At 33.9% G+C, this 24,677-nt stretch overlaps 5 protein-coding genes across 7 annotated transcripts; 3 read left to right on the plus strand and 2 right to left on the minus strand.

Annotated features, from left to right (window-relative positions):
* Positions 1-1,296: 1,296 nt before the first annotated feature.
* Positions 1,297-4,042, plus strand: LOC143626145 (NADH dehydrogenase [ubiquinone] 1 alpha subcomplex subunit 8-B-like). Its single transcript, XM_077096306.1, has 2 exons — positions 1,297-1,525; positions 3,589-4,042. The coding sequence occupies exons 1-2, from the start codon at positions 1,338-1,340 to the stop codon at positions 3,719-3,721; spliced, it is 321 nt and encodes a 106-aa protein (XP_076952421.1). The 5' UTR covers positions 1,297-1,337; the 3' UTR covers positions 3,722-4,042.
* Positions 4,043-5,491: 1,449 nt separating this feature from the next.
* LOC143626216 (putative protein phosphatase 2C 21) lies at positions 5,492-8,277 on the plus strand. Of its 2 annotated transcripts, none has more exons than XM_077096362.1 (11): positions 5,492-5,611; positions 6,364-6,487; positions 6,559-6,622; positions 6,706-6,814; positions 6,892-7,042; positions 7,119-7,244; positions 7,330-7,453; positions 7,541-7,617; positions 7,693-7,745; positions 7,839-7,893; positions 7,963-8,277. In XM_077096362.1, exons 2-11 carry the CDS (start codon positions 6,371-6,373, stop codon positions 8,146-8,148), a joined length of 1,062 nt encoding a protein of 353 aa, XP_076952477.1. In that variant the 5' UTR covers positions 5,492-5,611; positions 6,364-6,370; the 3' UTR covers positions 8,149-8,277. The 2 variants fall into 2 exon arrangements, with proteins under 2 accessions (XP_076952477.1, XP_076952478.1); XM_077096363.1 differs by having other exon boundaries at positions 5,508-5,615.
* A 3,118-nt stretch (positions 8,278-11,395) lies between these two features.
* Positions 11,396-14,071, plus strand: LOC143626213 (putative serine/threonine-protein kinase At1g54610). The gene is made up of 7 exons (XM_077096360.1): positions 11,396-12,073; positions 12,162-12,446; positions 12,526-12,843; positions 12,921-13,148; positions 13,236-13,336; positions 13,410-13,527; positions 13,642-14,071. The coding sequence occupies exons 1-7, from the start codon at positions 11,699-11,701 to the stop codon at positions 13,903-13,905; spliced, it is 1,689 nt and encodes a 562-aa protein (XP_076952475.1). The 5' UTR covers positions 11,396-11,698; the 3' UTR covers positions 13,906-14,071.
* Positions 14,072-14,185: 114 nt separating this feature from the next.
* Positions 14,186-17,031, minus strand: LOC143626214 (inactive beta-amylase 9-like). Its single transcript, XM_077096361.1, has 3 exons — positions 16,789-17,031; positions 15,680-16,162; positions 14,186-15,157 (listed from the first exon to the last, which is right to left on the minus strand). Exons 1-3 carry the CDS (start codon positions 17,029-17,031, stop codon positions 14,282-14,284), a joined length of 1,602 nt encoding a protein of 533 aa, XP_076952476.1. The 3' UTR covers positions 14,186-14,281.
* A 4,166-nt stretch (positions 17,032-21,197) lies between these two features.
* Positions 21,198-24,415, minus strand: LOC143626146 (uncharacterized). 2 transcript variants are annotated; one of them, XM_077096308.1, is made up of 10 exons: positions 24,346-24,415; positions 24,193-24,254; positions 22,796-22,882; positions 22,667-22,713; positions 22,534-22,591; positions 22,356-22,412; positions 22,154-22,270; positions 21,957-22,064; positions 21,692-21,858; positions 21,198-21,547 (listed from the first exon to the last, which is right to left on the minus strand). In XM_077096308.1, exons 1-10 carry the CDS (start codon positions 24,393-24,395, stop codon positions 21,536-21,538), a joined length of 765 nt encoding a protein of 254 aa, XP_076952423.1. In that variant the 5' UTR covers positions 24,396-24,415; the 3' UTR covers positions 21,198-21,535. The 2 variants fall into 2 exon arrangements, with proteins under 2 accessions (XP_076952423.1, XP_076952422.1); XM_077096307.1 differs by having other exon boundaries at positions 22,356-22,469.
* Between the last annotated feature and the right edge of the window lie 262 nt (positions 24,416-24,677).

The following is a 24,677-nucleotide window of genomic DNA, read 5'->3' on the forward strand; positions in this document are numbered from 1 at the left end:
TTTCTTGTCACTGATGATAGAAGTTAACGCCCCCTTGGAATCCGAGGTATACGGGCTTCGTCCTTATGAAATATATATTCTTTAGAGTATCATGACCATTAGAATGATCTTGAAAGAATGTGAACTCCACACCTCTTAAGTTGTGTTAATGTTTATTTTAGTCTCTCATTTGATCTAATATCAATCCAATTATATCAAAGGGTTATTATTTACTCTAAAATCATTAACATGAATTTATTCATTAAAGTTGTTTTTTTTCATCCCCCAAACCAAACCATAAAAAAAAATTGGGGATGTATTGCAAGTTAAGAGATAGTAAAAGATATCTTTCGTAATTTTACTCTAACAATAGAGGTTAAGGATGAGCTCGTTACTGAACCGGTATTAAATTTCCCAAAAATTTGGTACGGGTACCAAAAATACTAGGATAGGTATTGGTACGGTAAGGTACCGTAGGCAAAATTCGGTATATACTGATGCAGATATCCATTTTGTTAAAAACTTGGTACCCGTACCGAAATGCTCGTTTTAGTACAGCTACATGGTACCATTTGCTCATCCCTACTATAGGTGGAAACGAGCTTAGCCGCTTGCGAGCTACTCGAGCTCGAACCGATAAAAGCTCGAAGCAAGTTGTGCTTTTTCGAGTTGTCGAGCCTAGGCCACAAATAAAGCTCGTTTAGTATCGAGCCCGAGCTTGAGCCCTATAGGATAAGGTCATTTAGGCTCGTAAATCCTTATCGAGTCTTGTGTATTTTTACGTTTTATGTCTTTTGGACCTATAGGCATTAATTTCACAATACATGGCCAAACTTGAGCCTTGCTTTAGCTCTTTTAAGGTCTAAGTAGTTAATGCAGAAAAATATCGGATATCGGTCAAGGACCGATATTTGAGATATCGGTTATCGCAATGAGACATCGGTAGGATATCGGTAGATTTTAACATCATGTAAAATTCATATATATATATATATATAGCAATTTAACACTAATAATTCAGTATAGTCTTCTACCATTAACAAATTCACTTTTTGCAAATTGAAACACACTAACAATCGTAGCAAGTAAGAATTGATTAAGACTTAAAACACTAACATTGAACACTAAAAGTTGATAATTAAGACTTAAAACACTGATATCGGAAATATCGATACTATAAATTAATTAATGAAAAAATCGACCCCGAGCTTGAAAAAACACGTCACGAGTCAAACTCACTATGAGCTCTCGTAAGTCAAAACGAGCCGACCCAACACACACCCATTGTTCGTTTATAGTCACCACAACTGCCGTGGAGCGAATATGAGCCTCAATTACCCTAATCTGATCAAATTGATATGGCGAGCTCAGTAGAGGCTGCCGGAGAACCTGTTCCGACATCGGCGGTGCTGATGTCAGCATCGAAGCATATATCCGGTAGATGCAGAGGCGAAAATGTTGCGTTTCTTAAGTGCAAAAAAGACGATCCTAACCCTGACAAGTGCCTCGATAAAGGCAGACAGGTCACCCGCTGTGTATTATCACTGTAAGTTTACAAATTAATGAATTATTAATATTATGAAGTTGCTGTAATTCTGTTGTTATTCATTAGGTGTTTGTAAATCTGTATTGTTAATCCATTTAAGGTGTAGTGTAAGAGTTAAAATTCCAAATTATTTCGATAAATTGTTTCTAAATGCTAGAGGTGGCAATGGGAGTGGGTTGGGTTGGGTTGGATTTGGATGATGGGTAGTATGGGTCAGGATGGATTTTTAGAATAGAGGGTTAGGATGAATATGGGTCAAGATGGGTAAAACTAACTCATCTTGACCCAAGTGAAGGTTGACATACAAAGGGTTTTAAAAACCCCTAAAAAATATTCAAAAAACTATTAAAAAAATAATAACTCAAAATATAAATAAAAAACGTAAAATGTAAAATAACTAAAATCTTTCCCCCATCATCCTCGTTCATAAAAAAAAAAAACCGTTTTCACTGGTTTAGGTTCGAGTTTTTCGGGGGTTTTTTCGGTTCGGTTTTGTTTTTTTTTTTTTCATTTCGGTCGGTTTCGGTATCTGCTCGGTTTCAATGATTTCGGTTTCGATTTCTCGGTTTTTCGGTTTCAGTGTTGTTTTGTTTTAGTCAGTTTTTTCGGTTTCATTTCGTTTTTTTTGTTTCGTTTCGATTCATTTGTTTTATTTTGGTCGGCTACGTTTCAGATTTTTTGTTTCGTTTTGGTAAACTTTTTGATTGCATTTCGTTTTTTTTTTGTTTCGTTTTGCTCAATTTTTCGGTTTCATATCAGTTTTTTTGTATCGTTTTGGTCGTTTTTCTATTTCGGTTTAGTTTCGTTTCAGTTTTTTTGTTTCGTTTGGTCGGTTCGGTGTTTTTAATTCGTTTTGGTCCGGTTTTTAAATTTCATTTAGTTTTTTATGTTTCCTTTTGGTCAGTTTTTCAGTTTCATTTCGGTTTTTTTGTTTCATTTCGGTCGTTTTTCTATTTCGGTTCAGTTTCGTTTCGGTTTTTTTGTTTCGCTTTGGTCGGTTCAGTGTTTTTGTTTTGTTTTTGTCAGGTTTCAGTTGCATTTCGTTTTTTTTTGTTTCGTTTTGGTCGTTTTTCTATTTCGGTTCAGTTTCGTTTTGGTTTTTTTTTGTTTTGTTTCAGACGATTTGGTGTTTTTGTTTCGTTTTGGTCGGTTCGGTGTTTTTGTTTTATTTTGGTTCGCTTTTCAGTTGCATTTCGCTTTTTTTTGTTTCGTTTTGGTCAACTTTTCGGTTTCATATTGGTTTTTTGTTCTGTTTTGGTCGTTTTTCTATTTCGATTCAGTTTTGTTTCGGTTTGGTCGATTCGGTGTTTTTGTTTAGTTTTGGTTTGCTTTTCGGTTGCATTTTGCTTTTTTTGTTTCATTTTGGTCAGTTTTTCGGTTTCACTCCCGTTTTTTTTTTGTTTCGTTTTGGTCGTTTTTCTATTTCGGTTCAGTTTCGTTTTTGTCAGTTCGGGGTTTTTGTTTCGTTTTGATCGTTTTTTGGGTTTCGGATGAGTTTTGTTTCGCACGTGATAGTTTGGGTATTTTGAATTAGATAAATTTTGGATAACTTGGGAATTTTGTTTTGACCCATCTTAACCAATAAATGAAACTCACCCACTTGAAGAATTTTTATGATCCATCCTAACCCATTTAACTTTTAAAGTTTATCCATCTTGAACCAAAACAATCCATTTGGGTTGGGTTTGCCACCCTTACTAAATGCTGTCAGAATATAATTAGGATTATACCTAAGCTTTGCTTCGGTTGTTCTTTGGTTGGAAGTTGGTTACACCTTTTGGTATTGCTTAAACGTGCGCCATTATTATTCATTAGGTTTTGAGTACCAGCTTTTAGTTGGATAATCTTAAGTTAAAACCCGAGACTCGCTCTGGATGACCATACATACGCTTCACTCTGAGTCATGCCAAATGAGCAAATACATCCACACTTCATATCCAAGTCTTCTAATGTTTGTTACACTACTTGTTTGGTGATCGAAATTTAGTTTCTTAAATTGTATTTTATAAAAGCTTCAAGAAATCAGTAGAAAGAAAACTCTATAAAACTCGGTTCCCATGCAGGTTGAAAGATCTCCATCAAAAGTGCACAAAAGAGATGGATGCTTATGCCGGTTGCATGTACTACAATACCGATGAATTTGAATTATGTCGCAAAGAACAGCAGCAGTTTGAGAAGGCTTGCCCATTAAACTGACGGGAATAGTCATTTATGTCACTCCATAATAATTCTGGTCCGTTTCTCGGCATAATGCTTATTCGAGTCTGTCTTTTTAAGCAAAGTCAAGAGATGCTACTTCCAATCAATGTTTTTCATATAAGATCTCATTTTGTTGACAAGTTTCTACTCTTGATTCATGACTGTAGTTTTCATTTGCATATGTTGTAATCATTCTGCTTGAATTTAGCTTTCAAGCAAGCCACCAGAGCGAAAACAGTTGCAATATTTTCAGACGGTTGTTTTACAACGGAATGGTTAGCTTGGAAGCTATTGTCAAGTAAGATGTCGGATAACATCAGAAAATAGGTTCAGGGTCGGTTTCTAGTACGTGTTGAAACGGGCTGGGTTGATATACACGTTCTTTTAAAAGTTTATTTGTTATTAGCAAAATAATCCTACCCCAATAATATTTCAAGTATGTGAATAAGAAGCAACAGGATTGAATGAAAACAAGTTTGATTTCAAGCATATAAAAACATTACTCAAGAAAATAAAAAATGGCTGTTAGGGATAATATACATTATCATGTTATTCCAATATCAAATATCATCGGATTACATTATTATCATTATCTAATAGCCTATTATATTCCATATATATTATTTTATGTAAACACAATTGATTAATGAATATTCAAATGCTGTTTACTTTATGATCTTAGAGTTCTTCGATGGGCAGCATATAAATATGTTAGTACCTAGCATTTTGTTAATTTTTATGATGCGTTTTTTAAAACCAATAATATGTGATCATATGAAAGTAATTTCTCATAGCCATGACTTGTATGATATATAATTTCACATATATGACTTGTTACACATGTTGAGATGAAGAAGTTGCTAATTGAAAGGCTGAATCAAAAGGAGAAATGACCATGTTCTCTCATATACAACACACATTCCACATTTAACCTTGGCTGGTCTTAACATCTTTGAGAATGGATTCAATGTTGAAACCATACAATAAAAAAGATGGTCTAATTTAGACCGACATGTATCAAACATGTGGTTGTTTAGACTAACTACAATGCATGAACACTCCTTGTTATAGACACCTATCATATCATCTTTTCCTTCATCTCACACTTTTTCCACCCAACTCACTCATCTCAAAAACCTCCTGACCTTCTACATATTATCATTATCATAATATTATTAATGTTTATTTTTCATAACTAACTTATTTTTTAAAACACCACAATTTCATTTATTAAAAAATATTGTTTAGATTGTAACAAAACCAAATCTTTTAAAAATCACAATAATAGACTATGGGATCATAACATTACTATTTATGACTTGTTGGGCACGGATAAGTAGCTTCACGGGCTAAGCTCTTAGGAAACCAAAAATATCAAATGCAAATGATATCGGCTGTCAAAACACGTTTTCTTGTATTTGATCACTTTACGTGAAGCAACTTTTAACACGGCCTGTCATGTCCAAATATGTGTGTTCCTTCATATTCATCCAAATACCAAAATACCAAATTCTAACTGGACTGAGTGTTAATCTTTCATAGTAAAAATCTTTACAAACTTTATAAAGCCAAGTGAAAAAGGTAGTAGCCTTGATAATCTGAACCGACACGTGTTGAACCCAAGTCCGGGTGTCCCGACCCATGGTTCAGTTTTAACACACACAGCAGCAACCATGTCCATAACCATGGCTCGTGGTTTGACCCCAAGTCAACCGGAACACCCATAGATATAATACTAATAAACATCCCATCCCATCCCATCAGTTTAGTTTTCAACACACTTGTTCCTTCACCGTCAGCACCAGCATTACCCTAATAACTCCATTTTAATCTTCAATTCCAATTACCTTTAATTCATTTCGTTACGTTAATTGATCTGCAATCTCAGTAAGTACATATCTCAATCTGTCACTAATGTTAAATTGATCCATCGATTGACTTCGAATTTGCAATTTGTTTGATCGGAAATTTGGGGGTTTTTGTTTTTTATTATTCGATTTGTAAATTTGGTTGAAATGATTTCATATTTGAGACTGTATGTATCACTTCCGTTTGACCGTGTTTGACTTTCACATATTTGAGTTGCTTCTTTAATGCTTCTTTAGGTTTTAAGGATCTTTAACTGATTACTGCTTCATTTTTGTTATATATAATATTATTAGACTATTACTATTAGGGTTTCATTGTCTTTAACCCAAAGGCTTGACTTAGGTTTCAGCTCAAAATAGGGGTGTGCACGGTTCGAAGTCATCGGTTAATTATTAACCAATCGGTTTTCGGTTTATTCTGTTAGTTTGTCGGTTTCTGGCTCGGTTCCGTTAATAACCAAAATTAAACTGGGCTGAAATTTTTGTTTAGAAATTCATGAAATAGAGGTATAAATACATGAAATGGAGGTTTAAAAGCTAAAAATATATTGAAAATATGAATGGTTCGGTTATGTTAATTTTGGTTAACCAAATATACAAAAAAACGACAATTGATACTCGGTTAATCGCTTTTGGTTAATTTGGGTTTGGTTTCGTTGGTTAATGGTTTGGTAATGGCTCACACTTAGTGAAAATGTAATCTATTACTTGTAAAAGTTTTACCCGATTCGGTTGATGGTTTTTTACCATTTGGTTTTATTGTGATATCAGCTAAAAGATGGGTACATATCTCAGTACCCCTAAAACGGACAAGCTCTCTGAAGATGGTGAGAACGAACGTGTCAGATACGGTTTGTCATCAATGCAAGGATGGCGTGCAACAATGGAAGATTCTGTGAGTATATAGCAATTTCAACATTTAATAATTGTTCTTATATTCAATATGTTTGTGGTTGTGCTTTGTAGCATGCTGCGGTTCCTGATCTTGACCTCACCACATCTTTCTTTGGTGTATATGATGGCCACGGAGGTGTGTACTAAAATATTATTCACATTTTCAAATTCTATGTTAGACCATAAATTTTATTATTACTTTTATTATTTTCACCTTAGGCAAAGTTGTTGCGAAATTTTGTGCAAAGTATCTTCACCGACAAGTGGTCAAACACGAAGCATATTCTAGTGGTGATATTGAAACTTCTGTGCAAAAGTCGTTTATCAGGTTCTTATAAATGCATTGTAAATGAGTTATAAGTTTATTACTTATAACTTATATTTTGATCTTTTTGTGTGACGCAGAATGGATGAAATGATGCGAGGACAAAGGGGATGGAGGGAATTATCAATATTAGGAGATAAGTTAAACAAATTTACGGGTGTGATTGAAAGTCTCATTTGGTCACCAAGAGGTGAAGCAAGTAATAAAGTTGATGATTGGGCTTTTGAGGAGGTACTAATATTGTTATTTTTGTATTTATCTATTTTTCTTTTACTTATGTTTTACTGGTTTTATTGTGAATTTGCAGGGGCCTCATTCTGATTTCGCGGGGCCCACATCGGGATGTACGGCATGTGTGGCTATCATGAGGGGCGATCAACTTATTGTTGCCAATGCCGGTGATTCTCGTTGTGTAATTTCTAGAAAAGGAGAGGTAATATAATAACATTAATCAAAGAAAATATTCTTACTTTAGAAATATAAAATAAAGTTGCTTGTTGTTGTTTATATTTTCACAGGCATACAATCTTTCTAGAGATCACAAGCCCGTGCTTGAAGTTGAGAGAGACAGGATATTGAAAGCAGGTGGATTTATTCATGCGGGACGAGTTAATGGCAGCCTCAACCTTACGAGAGCTATAGGTATTCTATTTATTTTAACCATGTGATTATCAATTTTGTGACTATGCTTCTTTTTCTTTTTTTAATCTTATGGCGATGGTCGTGCAGGTGACATGGAATTTAAACAAAACAAGTTTTTGTCGGCTGAAAATCAGATGGTAACCGCAAATCCAGATGTCAACACTGTAAGTGTCTCTACACACTGCATATTAATTTGTTTTGAGTTATTTTTATGTGACATGCTTTTTTATTTTTCTTAGCTTGAGCTATGTGATGATGATGAGTTTATTGTGCTGGCATGTGATGGTATCTGGTAAGGTTTTATATAATTATATTAGGTGGCATTATTAATATTCTTCTATGATCTTTAATCATTGCTACATTATTTTACTTTTCATATGTTTAGGGATTGCATGTCAAGCCAAGAGTTGGTGGATTTTATTCATGAACAATTGAAATCTGTAAGTCTCGTGTTTTGATATCCTTACAGTTATAAACTGTGAAGTGTTAAAACTGTAAAACATTTGCAGGAAAGTAAGCTGTCAACAATATGTGAGAGAGTGTTTGATAAATGTTTGGCACCATCAACATCTACAGGAGAAGGATGCGACAACATGACCATGATCTTGGTGCAGTTTAAGAAGCCAATACACTCGCTTGCGTCTACACAGGAAGTAGACGATAATCTAAAAACCGCTGCTAATGAATCAAGCTAAATCTGTGCTCAAAAATCAAATTAAACATAGTGTTTTGTGTGTGTGATATACATAGTACATACTGTTTGTTTCAGTTTTTCATTCAGATTCAGATTTTGGTTTTAAATGTAAAGAAAATTGTTTGTTTCAGTTTTGCATGTTTTATTGCTATAAATGAGCAAATTGCTGCCAAGGTAAAACTGTGTGGTGGGTTGACCCGAGAAAGTGTGTAAATGGTTTGGGCTAGTGGTTGATATTTGACCCTTTTGCTTTTGAAAAGTCCGGCTTGTTGGTCCACTTGTTTCATTGTCTTGTTTTCTTTCTATTCTAGTATGTGAATTCTAAATATGGCTTAACATATCTTTTCTGCTACATTCAGTTCTATAACTTCGTTTCTATGAAATAGAAAGCGGGTCGGATTAAAGGGTTGTCTGACATGTCAAAATGGTTTGATGGCATAATTTGGATCAAGAAGTGGAAAACCTCGATAATCTAATTTCATAAAAAAACCTTTTTGGACGAAAGTTGTCTTATTGACCAAACCTCGTAAATGATTTTGACACTTTACTTCACTTAGACTCAAAACTCCTGCCTCTTGGAACCAAATCAAGAGGACTTATCAATGTTCATGAACACTAAACCCCTCTCACAAAAGTTGGCAAATTGTTATACAATACAAATTATGAATTAATTAATAACAAACGATCCAAACTCCAACATGGAAAATTACTCATAAGTTGTGCTTGAACTTTTAAAATAGAACTAAAAACAAGCTTGAGCTTAGTCTAATTAAGGCTTAAACGAGTTGAGCTTGAGCATAGACGAGTTGAGCTTAGGCTCTAACGTACTCAGTTTTTTTTTAAATAAAATTTATAAAGTTTCAAATATACCTTCGAGACGTGCTTATTTTTATCTACGCATTGGCATAAACTTTACTTAGAACTTGGTCAAATTTTATTATACATTTATTGAACATTTCGATATAAATTTGACACATCTCGGTTTTGAGTAAAGATTATGACAACATGTAGATAAAAATAAACACGTTTAAACGGCATATTCAAAATTATATATAACTTTATATATTAAAAATTATAAAAGAAAAATAAAATATAAGTAAAATTAGTTATAATCTAATCTAATCTAACTATACTAATTGAAGAAAATAATGAGGGTGATGTGGCAATCCCACATTCATTCTAGGCCTAATCTCTTTTCTCATTCATCATACCTATCCATGGGTTTTGAAGCTAAACCATATTAAGAAATGAGTTATAATTTTCTTTCCAATTCTCTAATCTGTCATCTCATTCATCCTAACTTAATTATCCATTGGTTATGGCCAAAATAATTTTGGCAATTGGGTTATAATTTCATTTTCAATTCTCTAATTTCTCATCTTATTTATCCTATATATCCATGAGTCATGAGACAAAACAGTTTTGAGAAATGGGTTATAATTTCTCTTTTAATTCTCTAATATCTCATCTCATTAATCATAGTTATCCACGGGTAATTGGTCAAAACAATTTTTGCAAATGTTGTATATAAAAAAAATCAAATTTGTAAATTTGAGATTTTAGACTTCTTAATATTTGTACTATATATTTTATATTCTTTTTACCTATAATTTTGTTCATTTCTTTCTGACAAATCCCGTGTAATACACGGGTTCAAAAGCTAGTAATGTAATATTAACAAAAAAGCACATCATGAAAGACGCGTTAAAGGCTAACAGGTTGTGTAAGACGCGTTTGATGACCAAACAGATCGTGAAAGACTCATTAAGACTTAGGGCTGTCACTTTTACCCGAAACCCGAAACCCAACCCGAAAAAACCCGTACCTAAACCCGAACTAACCCGACTCGAAAAACCCGAACCCGAGAAAAGAATAACCTGAACCCGAACCGAAGTAATTCGAGTTGGTTCTCAGGTTTGATTTATAAGATTTGGGTCAACTCGAATAAACTTTTAGTTTTGAAATTAAATATATTTTTATGTATAATAGGCTAAGTCTTAGTCACTAAAGTTATCATAATCTGGCTCTAATAGACTGTTGTCACTTTAACTATTATGGATCGATTGCTTATTATTAATTTATGAATTCCGTTTATTACTAATAGCAACCATAATCGAACAACCAAATCACGCCCGATTGAATACGATTATGGTTCGAGTTAGTTTTACTCTTCTTTTGAATTGTTTTATCAAGTTAGGTTAATTTATTATTTGACTATATGTGTTATAAGCAAAGAAGAATATTTTGTTTTAATTTTAGCATTATAGTTTTTACAATTTTTTTGGTTTTGTGTTTTTTTTCTAGGATACACGAAACCCGATTAACCCAACCCGAAAAAACCCGAACCCGAATTACCCGAACCGAAAAACCCGTGAGAGATTTGGGTCGGGTTTCGGGTCAAGATTTAAAACTTTGAAACCCGAATAACCCGACCCGAAAAACCCGAAACCCAAAAAACAAACTCGAAGAACACCCCTATTAAGACCAAACATATCATTAAATAAACATTTATAGAAACTTTTATATTTATGGAGATAAAATATCTCTTTGTTAATAAAAAATTTTGAGAATATTTTCAATATATACGGAGTATTACTTAACCAAAAGTTGACTTAAAATCATTCCAATTATTATATATTTTTATTTTTTACAGAGTAGGTGAAAGGCATATACCATTTGAGTAATTGACCATCAGCAGCTGCAGCAGTTCAACCATCAACCAAATCTGAGTCATCAGCCACAGTAGTAAGTCACAAACACCCTCTTTCTTTCTTTCTTTTAGATCTTCTTTATTATTCAATCAAACTCATTCAAAAGCACAAACTAAAATTAAAGTTTCTTGTTTTGTTTTATTATTATTATTATTTATTTTTTCCTCCTTTTTTTTAGAGAGATTTGAATACCTTAGGGCTTAGACTTAACTTATTTAGGTCACATACCATAATGGTATTTCCCTTACATATATTATTATTATTATTATAATTATTATTAGCTTTTATATAGCTGTTAAACTGCGATCTTATTATTAATATTATTATAATTAGTAGTAGTTTTTATATAACTGTTAAACTTTGATTTCCTTTATTTTGCTTCATACACATGTACTTAGAGCCGAGAGTCTCTCTGGAAGCCACCTCTTTATTCCTTTGGATAGAGGTACGGTGTGCCTACATCCCACCCTCCCCGGACCCTACTTATAGCTTTGCTGTCAGTGGGATTTTACTGGGAATTGTGATTGATTGATTTTTTCCTCCTTTTGTTTTTGTTCATGTTTGACCCTCTGAATCATTACTGCCCCTGCTTTCTTGGGCATAAAAGTAAATTAAAGCAGCAGCTACTAGGGTTCTTCAATTCACAATCTTTATCAAATATTATCAAATACCCATTATTTCCCTCCACTTATTATCCCACCAATTCCTATTCTTGACCACCCAATTCATTCTATTTGTCTGTTACATTCATAAAGTTTTGATTTTTAGGGTTTCTGTGGACTCAAACTTACTGGGCATGAACTGAGTAATGAGGGTTAGGGTTTGTAAAGATTTTGATTGATGGGTTGTGTGTTTGGTAAAGAGGTTTCGGCTTCCGGCCCGCCAAGTTCCGAGCTTGCAGCCGATAAAAGAAGAGAGAGGAATAATGATTCAAATGTTGAATCTGGGAGGAGAGAGAGGGGTGTGACAGCAGATGTTGATGCCGGAAACAATGGCGGACACGAAGCGGGAAACGGGGTTGTTGAAAAGGGGGAAAAAGATGGGAGCTTGAGACATAGAAGGCGGAAACCGAACCCTAGACATGGTAATCCAACCAGGAATATTCATGGTGAACAGGTGGCGGCGGGCTGGCCCGCTTGGTTGTCGGCTGTTGCTGGTGAGGCGATCAACGGTTGGATCCCGAGACGAGCGAATACTTTTGAGAAAATTAACAAGGTAAGTGTTTAATATTCATGACTGTTAATATTAGGTCAATTGTTTCATAATATAATTTGCATAATAATCGGATAATTTTAATGTTTAGATTGGGCAAGGGACATATAGCAACGTTTACAAAGCTCGAGACACGATGACGGGAAAAATAGTTGCGTTAAAAAAGGTTCGGTTTGACAATTTAGAGCCCGAAAGTGTAAAGTTCATGGCCCGTGAGATTTTAATATTACGTCGTTTGGATCATCCAAATGTTGTGAAATTGGAAGGATTAGTGACATCACGAATGTCTTGTAGTTTATATCTGGTTTTTGAATATATGGAACATGATTTAGCTGGACTTGCAGCTAGTCCCACAATCAAGTTCACCGAACCTCAGGTCAGTTCATGATATTTTCTCAAAATAGTATAATTAACTTATTATTAATCTATTTTTTATTCATTTATGAATGTTTTAGGTTAAGTGTTATATGCATCAATTGTTATCTGGGCTTGAACATTGTCACAACCGCTACGTGTTGCATCGGGATATAAAGGGATCAAACTTATTACTTGATAATGGCGGGAATTTGAAAATTGCTGATTTTGGTTTGGCCTCGTTTTTTGATCCAAACCATAAGCAGCCAATGACTAGCCGGGTGGTTACATTATGGTACCGACCACCCGAGCTGCTTCTTGGAGCAACTGATTATGGTGTAGGTGTTGACTTATGGAGTGCAGGGTGCATTTTAGCAGAGTTATTGGCAGGAAAGCCGATAATGCCCGGTCGTACAGAGGTAATTTAATTATTTGAATCATTTAATATTCTAAAATTATGTTTGTTAAGTTTCTAATATTTTTTAATGACTTTCAGGTAGAGCAGCTTCATAAGATTTTTAAGTTATGCGGTTCGCCTTCGGAAGAATATTGGAAAAAGTCAAAATTGCCACACGCGACAATTTTTAAGCCTCAACAGTCATATAAACGATGCATAGCGGAAACATTTAAAAATTTCCCGCCATCATCGTTGCCATTGATTGATACTCTTCTTGCAATCGATCCTGCGGATCGTCTAACTGCAACGGATGCTTTGAGTAGTGAAGTGAGAACTGTAGATATTATCATTTATTATCGATTTGAATTTGTGGAAATTTATAAAGTAAATGTAACATGATTTATTGTTATGCAGTTTTTTACGACAAAACCTTATGCGTGTGATCCTTCAAGCCTTCCTAAATATCCGCCTACCAAGGAGATGGATGCCAAATTACGCGATGAAGAAGCTAGAAGGTAATGTAAAAGCCTAACAATAAAATAGTTAATAAGCGTTTTCATAAATTGAATGAGAATATTATTTTGGTAGAATGAGAGCTACGGGTAAAAGTAATGCTGATGGTGTTAAAAAGACCCGCACCCGTGAAAGACACGCACGGGCTATGCCTGCTCCCGAAGCCAATGCCGAGCTCCAAGTGAACATTGATGTATGCCAGCTAACAAATCACTTCCAACTTTTTTTATTTTTATTTTCTTTTTAATTTTAGTTTATTTGTTTGATATGCATAGAAATTTTATATTAAATCCGTGTTATATCGCAGAGACGACGGTTAATTACACATGCAAATGCAAAGAGCAAAAGTGAGAAATTTCCTCCACCTCACCAAGATGGCACACTGGGTTACCCATTGGGCTCATCACATCATATGGATCCAACTTTTGACCCACCCGATGTCCCGTTTAGTTCCAATTTTACATACGCCAAACAACCTGTTCAGACATGGTCTGGTCCATTAGCTGAGCCTGCTCCTACAGGCCGGTCACGCAGAAAGAAACGCCGTGATTCATCTTCAAAGAATAACTAAGGCTTGAGGTTTGGTCAAAACAACTTGATATACAAAAAGGCTGCAAATATTGGTGGATGAATGAGATGACTGGATACTCTTTTTTTACATGTAGAATGCAGAGGTAAAGTATTTTGTTACTTGTGTTTCTTGTTTGGTTATTATCTTATGGGTACTGTAAATGTTTAATCTTTTTTCGCCTTTTTGTGTCGAAGAACTCTCGTTAGGTCAAATAAACATACAACTATTGAGCAAACGATCACACGTTCGACTATATGCAATGTACTATAAGATTTTACACTGTTGAATTCTCAATTTGGTTAACATATAGACATGAATACTGAATAATGATTTGCATACAAATGTACAAGTTTTAAACAAAAGATGATCACAAACTCTATACAGCTTGCAGCTTCCTGGTCTTACTAGGTACAAGTAAAGCACCTTCTCTATCATTTACAACTAAATCATCCGAATCAACTTCCGGTTGATTCAAACTCCTAACAAACGCGGTAAACAACGGAAAGTTTTCAGGCGAAAAGAACTCCCCACCCATTCTCTGGTACACAAACAGCTCGATTCCATTCTCGTCTGCCAAATTCTTCTTAATTTGGTCAAAATTCTTAACCGTGCCCGCAACATTCAAGTTTTGACCACAAACCTCAACATTATGATTTCTGCATGCGTCTTTAATGTCTGCAAGAAGCTGTTCCGGGCTTGAAAATGACTCGTTCGGCTGTTGTTCATCCAACAGATCCATTCCTGGCAAGATCACTCTACACGAGTTTTTACAAAAGATCTTTGCAATCTCTTCATATCCGTTTCGGTTTACTGTGTTATAAAACCCTGCAGTTACCTCTGCAGGGTGGGACCGGCTTCTGTACCATGAAGGAACAAGAGGCAGTTTACCCAACACCTTAACTGCAGTGTCGTTAAACAATGATGCTGCTAACGATAGCATACGGTCTGCGTGTGATACGAGTTCGGTTGAATACCAAGAAAGGAAGAAATCACCATATGCAGTCTCCCATGATCCAGCTTCTTTAAAGAAGGTGTTATTAATAGGCTGCTGGTTGTAACTTGGTGCATCATGTGGCCCACCAAGTCCCCAAAGAGGGTTTCCCATATTTGCAGCATGTTCTTTCAGACTTGTCATCATGTTTTCATCATAACATTGAAACTCACCTGCACCATGACCAACACTGTTGTTGATTTGATCATGGTGAGATGGATATCTAAGCTCACCATTTGGTCCCAAACCTATTGTCACACCCTGCAAAATTCATCAATCAGTACCTAGTTTAATTGTCATTTCAAGCAGGGGTGTGCATGAAACCGAAAAAAGCGAACAAAAACTGACGGTTTGGTGTTAAGTTTTTATAAAATCCGAACTTTTGGTTTGGTTTTGGTTTTGCATGCAGCTAAAACCGAAAAAACCGGACTGAACATATAGATTTTTAGTTATAGTTTGAAGTAATTTGTAATAGTTTAATATAAGTTTTAACCCAAATATATTAGCCTAAATGTATAACAATTAATTAATTATTAATTAACAAAAAATAGTCTTAAATTCATTATCTTTGGCAACCTTTTTTTTTCTGGTCCAAAATTTTCAAGCCTATATGGCAACGGAAACAGAACCTAAACAAAATACCGAAAAAACCGGTACCGAAGAAACCGAATCTAAACGGTTTTAAAAACACAAAAAAAACATGCATTATGGTTTTAGCCCAAAACCGAACCGACCCATGCAGAGCCCTAATTTCAAGATTTCAATACTTGTTTAACTTCTTACAGTGATTGTGGAGCCCATGAACGGGGCGAAAGCCCCCTTAAAGCTCTCGATGAATCCTTGATAAAGTTCAATGGCGGTTTTGCCATCGAAAACAGGAAGACTGTCAACACCGAACGACAAACAGTCTTTATACCGCTTCCCTGCCCGATCAGCAAAGAAGATATCCGGTTTCAGTTCACCGATATCAGCAACCCATTTAGGCAACTGAATATTATCTTCTTTGGATGCATGAAAACAGAGTGAAACATGGAGTTTAAGACCAGATTTCTGAACCATGTCTGCAAGAGCAAGGTATCCTGACCATTCATATTTACCCATGGATTCTTTCTCAGTTACTCCCCACCAAATTGGCAGCTCTACACCTTCAACTCCTAATAATTTCAAAGCCCGAAGCCCTGCTGCGATTGCTCTCGAATGACTAATCGCATTGCATTCGGAAACCGAGTTCATCGGTAATCCAACGTATAGCTTCACACCATCATTCTGCACAAAATTCGACAACATTAATTACGGGTCAGGAAACAGGATCAAATTAAGCAACGATAAGCACTATGGATGAGATTTTTTACCGAATACCTGACATTCGTTTTTTCATGTTTTCGGTTTCGGTATTTTCAGTATTTTTAATGGTACCAGTACCGAACCTAAAAATAGGTATGGCAATTGGTATATGGTTTTACTCATTTTCGATACGGTACCGAACCGGGGTGTGCATGAAAGTGATGGAACCGAAAAAACCGAAGCGAGACAAAAACTGATGGTTTGATCTTATGTTTTTGTAAAAATCGAACTTAAGGGTCCGTTTTGGTTTTGCATTTTTTAAACCGAATTTATAGATTCTCATTTCTTATTTTAATTTTAAGTAATTTATAAGAATTTAATAAACATGTAACTCAAATATTTTAACCTAAGTGTATAATAATCAGCTAGAATAATTAATAACATGATTTAAATCCAAATTCATTATTCTGGACCAATTTTTTTTTTAAACTCTTACATTTTCAAGCTTAAATGGCAAAACAAAAAAAAAAATACTGAAACCAATCGATACGGGTATAGTAGCTATCTCATCATCCCCCGAATAAAAGTATGATTTAATAACTACTTACATGATCGGAAAGGGTGAGATCCGGAGAAGCGTGGGTGGATGCAGCAGCAGATTGAGAATGATAAAGTGGAAGATGAGAGCATCTAATTATTGTACCAAAACTCTTGTGAAACTTGGTGGCTGATGAACAGATGATCATCATCTGGCTATTATTATTATTATTATTATTAATATTAGTTCCGGATTGACGGAAACCTTTTTGAGTGGTCGGAAACATGGCCGGAGAGCTTCTGATCAACGACATTCTTGGTTTTGGATAAGGTGGTGAACGTACTCAGGGTTTAAGATTATTACTAATATTTGATTGATTGATTGATTGATTGATTTTGGGAGAAATAAAGAAAATGAATATATATATATAGGAAGGAAATAAAAAGAACACTTGTGATGCCACGTGGCGTCTTCTCATAGAAGCTTACGTTTGAGCCGCAAACTCAATTCATGTTTTGCTTCTCTTGGTCATCAACTAATCATTTTATTATGGCTTTTTCGATTTTTAAATGTTTTTTATATTATTTTAAAAACTAATATAAAATTTCGTTGGCTGGTTTTATTTCAATAATAATAACATTTATGTATCTAATTTTGATTATATACAAGCTCGGTTAAAAATGTTTTGATAATAGTATACTAGTATGTGTAAAATATAACATGACCATTGTTTGATTAACTTAGAATTTTTAATATCCATATCGGTTATCAAGTTTTTCAGAATGACTTGATAACAAATGATTTTGTTTTTAGTTGGTGTAACTTATCTAATTATCTTTTCCTTTTTACGTTTTAACTATCAAAATAAGCCGGTCAAAAGCTATAACCAACCAAATACATCCAATAAAAATATAACTAGTAAAACAAATATATACGTTGGTCACTTTTTAAAACGACTAGAATAATAGTAATAAATAAGAATAAGAAATAAAAAGAGAAAGAGAAAAGAGATCCATGTCAGATAATTGTGGACCAATAGAGAGCAGGAAAGTTTACATGGTGGTGTGTGAAGCTGAATGACGTGGAAGCACCATTACTAGTCAATGGAAGCTGGAAAGTGGTGTGAGCCATCAGTTTCTCCTTTCTTTGTGGTCCTAGCTTCCTTGTGGATATCCATGAAAAATCATTTTTAGTAAGTTGAGAATTATATATGTTATCCAAATAAAGGTTGTTTTTAAAACAATTGGAGGATAACAAACAATTGTGATTTAAGAAACTTTGAATCACTTTAATGTTTTTGTAGGACTGAATCATGCTATAAGCCAAACCAAACATATATATATATATATGTTAACCCAGTATTACCAAATGACAATTATTCCCTTTCGACTTATAATCTAAACTTACTCGTATTAAGTTATCAACGACCAGTTTAATCACGTTGACTTAGACAAAATTTCAACAATCTCACCCTTTTAGCTTTAAGCCAACTAACACATGCTAATCACCAACATTAAGCAGATTCAAACAAAGGTGACTCATAACTTCTCTAAAGTAAATATGATACTTGTGTTTACTTGGTGAATGGTGACTGCTTAAACCTTCTTCTACATTGAGGGTTCCCTTAGTTTTTATTGGTGTTATCTATCTCTCCCGCACTGCGTAAAACATCTCAATCTCCCCTCTCTTACTTTATATATCCAAGAAACATGTCACCTTAATATCTTAGAAAAACTTCACTTCTTATTCGGTATATCCTTGTATGCCTAATCATATATTGTATGTAGGTATATTCAATAATAAATAATATAATATATTCAACCACTCATTTATGTGGTTCTTGTTATTTATGTAGTTTCCTGAGTCTCCGACCATAAAATTGTGGCTTACAACAGTTTCAAATGGACCCCATCTTGGCACCCTCATTGTGGATAACATACGTACCAAAATCTGGATGTATATTACCAAAAGAAAAAAGATACTAGTTTATTTTTAAAACATTAAATACTCATATATGAAAAACAATTTTTGTAGATATATACTTCCTCCAAAAAGGCACAAATAATGGAAAATGGTGGGGTTGTTTTTCCACACAATGTTTTACAACAAGACCGAAGACAGGTGGGTAATGTGTTTTACATACGTTCTTTATAATTCATAATTCAATCATCAAAATATTTACAAAATAACATTTGCAATTCTAAACTACATGAAATAAGCTTCGGTAGTTGGTCAACATACGATCTCCGACAATAACATCTCACTAAACGAGGAAATTATGGAACAAAGTTTGTTGTCCGTGTAATAGTACTGTGTTTCACCGAATTCATGATTCAAGTTATTTATAGGATTTAGAAAGTTATGCATTTATATTCGGAGACCACTAAAAACAAGTTTTATGCATTTTAGTAAACGGAACATGTATACCATTTTTAGTAAATGGGTAAAAATGACCATTTTGTTAACGAGTCCATATTTTGTAAATTATTACTCCCTCATCTTATTAAAAGTGTCATAGTTTGAAAAACACAAAGTTCAAAGTAGATTGAATGATTATTTTTTTTGTTTACCAAATGACAATAATGCCCTTGAAAATTGGATCAATCAATATTGTTTATTAATGTTAGTTGTGTGTGTTTAAGGATAAACTTGAAAATTGACTAATAAATTTTGAAAATGGACATTTGGAACGAGACAAATAAAAAAAGGAAATATGGACACTTTTAATGAGACGAGAGAGTATAAAAGTAAGAAAACTAATAGAAAAGTACTATACAATACATCATGAGATGGTTGATATAGAAAAGTTACATGTTGGGCACCTTTTGGCCCATTCAAACCGTTTCAACTTTATATTATGAACCAATATAATAACTTTATTATAAAAGCGGGTAGAAATTGCCACATATGAATTATATTATGAACCAATAAATTAAAATACATTTGATAGATCAAAATCAATATTACATGAGACTTACCAATTAACACTAGACATTCCAAAATGAAATTTAAAGCAAGTTCATGCATGAGATGAACAATTACTTAGCTTCAATTGCATACAATACAGAATCGAATTAACAAACGAGGATTATATATCATACCTTATAGGTGGGATGTGTCATCCTTGAATCTGATAAGGATGCTGGTTTTTCAAAAGGATTTATTTGCCATTCAAAACCCAAAATTATGCTAATTGTTTAGATTCATTATGTTATAACTGTATATTGAGAATTTGATATGACATAATGTTTGATCATATATGCAGTTACAATATAATGGATGGTTTAGATTAGTGTTTAATCTTAGAATTCCATAAATAAAGTAGAAATGTATGATATGTAATTTTAGATTTAAACTACCTCTCAACTTTGTCGGCGAAGTGAAAATCAGTGCAAATTTTTTTTCTTTTCTGTTTTATTGGATACCCCGATCAAATATTAGAATATCCCTAGGTTCATTTTTAGGTTACCCCTTTATTCTTCTAGTCTACATATGTAATTTTGATATACTCCTTTACTAGCGCCCGTTTGTGTTAACTTTGTGGTGAAACTGGTAAGTTAATGTATTGCGTAAACTGTCGTTTTTATCTCTGTGATTTGTCCAAATTTGCGGTTTTAGTCCAATAGTTTCAAATTTGCGATTTTCGTCCCTGTGGTTTCATTTCACTTGCAATTAAACCCGACCCCACTAACCTCGTTAAGTCTGGTCATTAACTCATCAGCGTGCACCTCACGTAAGGGGCATTTTTGTCCTTTTTCTCGCCAAATAAACCCCAATCCTAATTCGCAAGCCCTCTCACGTGAGAGGCTGGGATTTGTTTGGGGAGAAAAAGGACAAAAATGTCCCTCACGTGAGGTGGACGCTGATGGGTTTAACGACCAGACTTAACGGGGTTAGTAGGGTCGGATTTACTTGCAAGTGAAATGAAACAACAAGGATGAAAATCGCAAATATGAAACTATTGGACTAAAACCGCAAATTTGGACAGACCATAGGGATGAAAACCGCAGTTTACTCTAACGTATTAGTTTCGCATTTAACTTTTTTGCCGTTAGGCTTGAGATGGCTTTAGTTTTGATGATTCTAATCATGTAATGCCCTTTTTTGCTAAATGGGCTACTTTAAAAAACTGTTTTTGCTTGATCTTTGTTCTAAGTTTCTACATTTTCTTGAATGATATAGATAAGACTCTTTCTGAAGATATTGCAAAGATTTTCAGTAAAAATTGTGTAAAATAATAATACTTCCCGGGAGTGAATAAGTTGAACAACAGCCTAACAGATCATTTTCCAACCCTGAACTACTGAGTACTTGCAGACATTAGAGATGCTTGCAGAAGCCATGATGTTGAGGTTTGTGATCAAAACTTGAATGTTGCAGGCAAATTAAGAAGGTACGTTTGTAAGCAAATCATGATTCAGCGTTCATGTCAGTATGTTGACAACCAAATTGGCAACTTATGTAAAAGCTTGAGTCAGTACATGATAATATTCTTAAGGTTTATGTACACCAGTATTGCAACAAAAAGGCATCCTACTATTCAACTGGAACTGGATTTTTCATTTGGCATTTTAACAAATGGCCAAAAAACAATACTATACGAGGATTTACACAATAATAAACCCTGGTTTAAATTGGTTCCAATGCCATCCTAGATATGAAACTTTGTATTTGTAGTTTGCATGTGAACCAGAATCACATGAAACAGAACTAACTACTGAGAAACATGGTTCAAAAGATTAGAAATATAATAACTAACTCGACTACCAAAAATTTCTTCAGTGGCTGCACAACAGGAACATTACTGCTGCATTGTCCTAATGACCGTCCTACAATGACATAAAATCACATATTAAACTGTCACATACAAACAATAATTTATACTTTTTTTAAATAAAATGATTTGCATTTGAATAAGTTCAACCGTTTCATGTTTAACTAAGTTATTAAACTTGACCTGTGATTATGCATACCTTTTCACAGTGGTCATCAATTTCTGAAAATTGCATATTGATTAACTCATGATCATGATCTGTAGATGATGAACTGTAATACATATCACGTATCGCGGATCTGAGTCGTTGAGTTCTTTGAGAATAGAAAATCTTGGTTGCAAGTGGAGCTGGTACATACACCGTTCCTGCTTATTATTTAACCATGAATCATGATTTTATCATAATCATATTAATAAAATTCACGAAAAAATTATTTATATCAGTGCAAAGTGAGTTAATTTACCATTGGTCTGTAAATGGTGATCATTATGTTTTGTAGGCGTTTGATGGCTGTTGACACCATCAAAGCACTTCAAGTTTCTTGCCTGTGATTCACTTAGTAACTCTTTTCCTAAATAATGAGTTTTGATTAATTCTCAGTAGAATTTGATAGTTGATAAATAAAAATATAAAAAGATGGTGCACATAGAATAAATATACCTTTCGGTTTTGTAGGAAATGAAGTTTCTTTAATGGTTTGTTCATCCACATAAGAATTTGAAGCAGCGGTGTTAGCAGTTTCACATTTTTCAGGCTTACCAACTGATGCAACTCGTGCTACATTCAAGTTAAACTCAACAAACACAACTTGTAAAAACACACGACCAAAATGTTACAAATGAAAATTGATTGGTTAGGATACTAGAAATACTAATTTGTAACTTCCTCTTCTCCTTTCTTGGAGGTTTCTTTTTTTTGCCTGCAACTTCAGTCTCGGTTGTACTGTCTATTACTAAACTTAATGACTTGCAAATTTCTGAAATTAAGTTGCAGATGATTTAGTTTACCCTTTTTATAGAGAATTAAAATAATAATATTACCTGCATGATTTGCATATTGGCTAACCTTCACTGGTTTCTTGCAATTCTTGCAAGAAACCTGCAATTGAGAAGATGAAAAAAGATATCAAAATAATTCTCAACAAGAACATAAAAGCAAGATTTGGAAAATCACCAAGATTAAAGGATCCATCATAGGCCTCAAACCAAATACATCCATATCTGCATTCCAATAGACAAACATATTGAAATTTGATATAATACTTCAAAGATTAGATTATTATATTATGAAAAGATAACTTACCTTCTTCATCAAGCAAATTTAGTTCATCCGCGTCTTTTAGTTCTCTCTGAATGTACTGAGCTGCTAACTTCCAACAGTTTACATCCTCTGCCATAGAATTAAACAGGAAATTAACAATGAAACGTGTCCACCGCAATCTATCTATATATATACTAAGACCATCAGGAAATTAACAATGAAATGTGTCCAGTGTCCACCACAATCTATATCTATATATAGTATCTAAGACCACCAGGCAATTAACAATGAAACGTGTCTAGTGTCCACCGCAATCTATATCTATACCATCTAAGACCATACATAGCGGGGAACCATCCCCCCACCCCCAAAAAATAAAAATAAAAATAAAAATGGGGCGTTACGGACCAATTTGGGGTCCCCTTGGTTGTGGTTTTCCGAAGGCAACAAATATGATTGATTAAGAAATATTAATTCTTTTATTTTCATTAACAAATTAAAAAAATAATAATTGTGTAGCAATTAAAATTATACCATTACACCATTTTTTTTGTCATAACGCCCCCTTGTTAACGTGGTTGACACGTGTCGCATAACACCCCACAAGACTGCAAGAGGGGTTATGACTACACATGGTCTAATAAATATTGATCCCTCATGCCACGTGTCACTGTTTATTCATTATTGGAAATGGTGAGTCGGTGACATGTGTCCGCCTCTCTCTCTCTTTTTAATTATGATATATTTTAAAATGAATAGTAATAATATTAACAAAATACATTTACTTGACTATCCCATATTTTAAAAAACTTTAAAATATAATTATATAACTTTATTGTTAATAAAATAGTAAATGGAAGTCAAATTACATTTAACACTAATTAACATATTTACGAAACTAGTTATATATTACTTATTTATTTATTTTTTTCTAAAATCAATAGTGTATATAAAAGGGGAAATTCTCAAAATGTCCTATTAATGGAGAGAGATTCCACTTTTGTTCCCATAAAACCAAACTCGGTTTTAAGTAAAGTTTATGCCAACATGTAGATAAAAATAAACACGTCTCAAGGGTATGTTTATGCATCTTATATGCGGAAAAATGTGTTTTTTAATATTACATTATTACAATATAATTAATGTAATAATAAAACTTCTAACCTAGTACTAGTAGTCTATAAAAAAAGACTATCAATTTAAGACAAAACTGTAAGAAACAATGGCATTTGTTAAACGTCTAGTAACACATTGTAATACATTAATGGTTTCCTTGCACTAATGTTGGATATTTAAAGTAACACAATTGCATCAGCCAGCCATTAAGCCCTAATTATAATAATAATGACGATAATAACAATAACGAAGAAAGAATAATAATAATAATAATAATAATAATAATAATAATAATAATAATAATAATAATAATGTAAATGTACCTGTCATTATTTGCGATGCGTTGAGTCCTTGTAGAAGCATTGTCCATTCGCACTCAAATGACCTATAAAAAATGTCAGAAATTGTGAGATTACGAAGACGCATTAACAATCGTGAAGATCAAAAGCAAATGGATAGGAAGAATGTGAGCTTACAGTAGGTTTATGGAGGGTGAAGAGGACGACAATGGCGGAATTTGGAGCATCCATTTGTCCAAAAGTTGCAAGCTTTAATTGAAAATGAAACTGAAATTGATGATGATTGGGATTTGTCATTTAATAGTGACGGGTAATTTCTTTGCAGGTCCCTCAACTTATATAAAACTTGCATCCCATCACGACACATGTGAAATGTGTAAGCCTGAATGCCGGTGGAGAACTCACATCACATTTCACTTTTCCTCTAATGGGTGGTCATGAGAATATCATTAACCGGGTTTGGGTTTTGGTCTGGATCGGGTATTACGGGTAAGACCCCGTTTGCTCAT

The sequence above is a fragment of the Bidens hawaiensis genome, unplaced genomic scaffold (assembly GCF_021521415.1).
Source record: "Bidens hawaiensis isolate Kalapana, Puna unplaced genomic scaffold, B.hawaiensis_p1.1 tig00004283_1, whole genome shotgun sequence".
Taxonomy (NCBI): domain Eukaryota; kingdom Viridiplantae; phylum Streptophyta; class Magnoliopsida; order Asterales; family Asteraceae; genus Bidens; species Bidens hawaiensis.

Coding starts and splice junctions, on each gene's coding strand:
- LOC143626145 (XM_077096306.1), top strand. CDS start 1,338: ATGGCGAGCTCAGTAGAGGCTGCCGGAGAACCTGTTCCGACATCGGCG. Junction 1,526..3,588: donor ACCCGCTGTGTATTATCACT/GTAAGTTTACAA, acceptor GTTCCCATGCAG/GTTGAAAGATCTCCATCAAA.
- LOC143626216 (XM_077096362.1), top strand. CDS start 6,371: ATGGGTACATATCTCAGTACCCCTAAAACGGACAAGCTCTCTGAAGAT. Junction 7,043..7,118: donor ATGATTGGGCTTTTGAGGAG/GTACTAATATTG, acceptor GTGAATTTGCAG/GGGCCTCATTCTGATTTCGC. Junction 7,894..7,962: donor TTCATGAACAATTGAAATCT/GTAAGTCTCGTG, acceptor AAACATTTGCAG/GAAAGTAAGCTGTCAACAAT.
- LOC143626214 (XM_077096361.1), bottom strand. CDS start 17,031: ATGTCGTTGATCAGAAGCTCTCCGGCCATGTTTCCGACCACTCAAAAA. Junction 16,163..16,788: donor ATCTCACCCTTTCCGATCAT/GTAAGTAGTTAT, acceptor AATTTTGTGCAG/AATGATGGTGTGAAGCTATA. Junction 15,158..15,679: donor TCATGGGCTCCACAATCACT/GTAAGAAGTTAA, acceptor TGAATTTTGCAG/GGTGTGACAATAGGTTTGGG.
- LOC143626146 (XM_077096307.1), bottom strand. CDS start 24,395: ATGCTCCAAATTCCGCCATTGTCGTCCTCTTCACCCTCCATAAACCTA. Junction 22,883..24,192: donor CGCATCGCAAATAATGACAG/GTACATTTACAT, acceptor ATTCTATGGCAG/AGGATGTAAACTGTTGGAAG. Junction 22,065..22,153: donor ATTTCCTACAAAACCGAAAG/GTATATTTATTC, acceptor CTCATTATTTAG/GAAAAGAGTTACTAAGTGAA.
- LOC143626213 (XM_077096360.1), top strand. CDS start 11,699: ATGGGTTGTGTGTTTGGTAAAGAGGTTTCGGCTTCCGGCCCGCCAAGT. Junction 12,074..12,161: donor CTTTTGAGAAAATTAACAAG/GTAAGTGTTTAA, acceptor TTTAATGTTTAG/ATTGGGCAAGGGACATATAG. Junction 12,844..12,920: donor TAATGCCCGGTCGTACAGAG/GTAATTTAATTA, acceptor AATGACTTTCAG/GTAGAGCAGCTTCATAAGAT.